Source organism: Lottia gigantea (assembly GCF_000327385.1).
Source record: "Lottia gigantea unplaced genomic scaffold LOTGIsca_10907, whole genome shotgun sequence".
In the NCBI taxonomy this organism is placed as follows: domain Eukaryota; kingdom Metazoa; phylum Mollusca; class Gastropoda; family Lottiidae; genus Lottia; species Lottia gigantea.
The window spans coordinates 584-1,322 of record NW_008706981.1 but is presented as its reverse complement, the minus strand read 5'-3'; the positions used below and the strand labels follow the sequence as shown (position 1 = coordinate 1,322).

Sequence of the window (739 nt, the reverse complement as noted above, 5' to 3'; positions counted from 1 at the left end):
TCAGTCCTTCTTGTATGTAAATTGGTAACCTTCAAGTGCAGTTATTACTAATATTATGATGTCATCAACCTTGTAACCTTTTTATGGATTTATTGTAAAAAAGTGTCATGTATTGCAACTGTTTTGCTAATACTCATTATTATATGTGTAAGTTATTTTAGTGAAACATACCCAGCAACAACCATCAGATTTCCCTGCAAAACACACGCTCCAACATAGCATCTTGGTACTATCATGTGCTGTAATGATGTCCAATGTCCAGTGTTCGTATTATAACATTCAACTGTTGACAGGTGTTCATTACCATCATAGCCACCACAAACATAAATAATATCATTCACAACAGAAACACCAGCACCTATAAACATAAACAATATACATAGATTATAAACAATAGCAACACCATCTATAGACATAAACAATATACATAGATAGTATCATAAACAACAGCAATACCAGCAGTTATAAACACAAACAATATACATAGATAGTATCATAAACAACAGCAACACCAGCAGCTATAAACATAAACAATATACATAAATAGTATCATAAACAACAGCAACACCAGCACCTATAAACATAAACAATATACATAGATAGTATCATAAACAACAGCAACACCAGCACCTATAAACATAAACAATATACATAGATAGTATCATAAACAACAGCAACACCAGCAGCTCTAAACATAAACAATATACATAGATGATATTATATACAACAGCAACACAAG

At 31.4% G+C, this 739-nt stretch overlaps 1 protein-coding gene across 1 annotated transcript; it reads right to left on the bottom strand.

Moving 5' to 3' along the window:
• Positions 1–152: 152 nt before the first annotated feature.
• LOTGIDRAFT_148635 (hypothetical protein) lies at positions 153–368 on the bottom strand (the record flags this gene model as incomplete). The annotated part of the gene is made up of 1 exon (XM_009046980.1): positions 153–368. One exon carries the CDS (start codon positions 366–368, stop codon positions 153–155), a length of 216 nt encoding a protein of 71 aa, XP_009045228.1.
• Between the last annotated feature and the right edge of the window lie 371 nt (positions 369–739).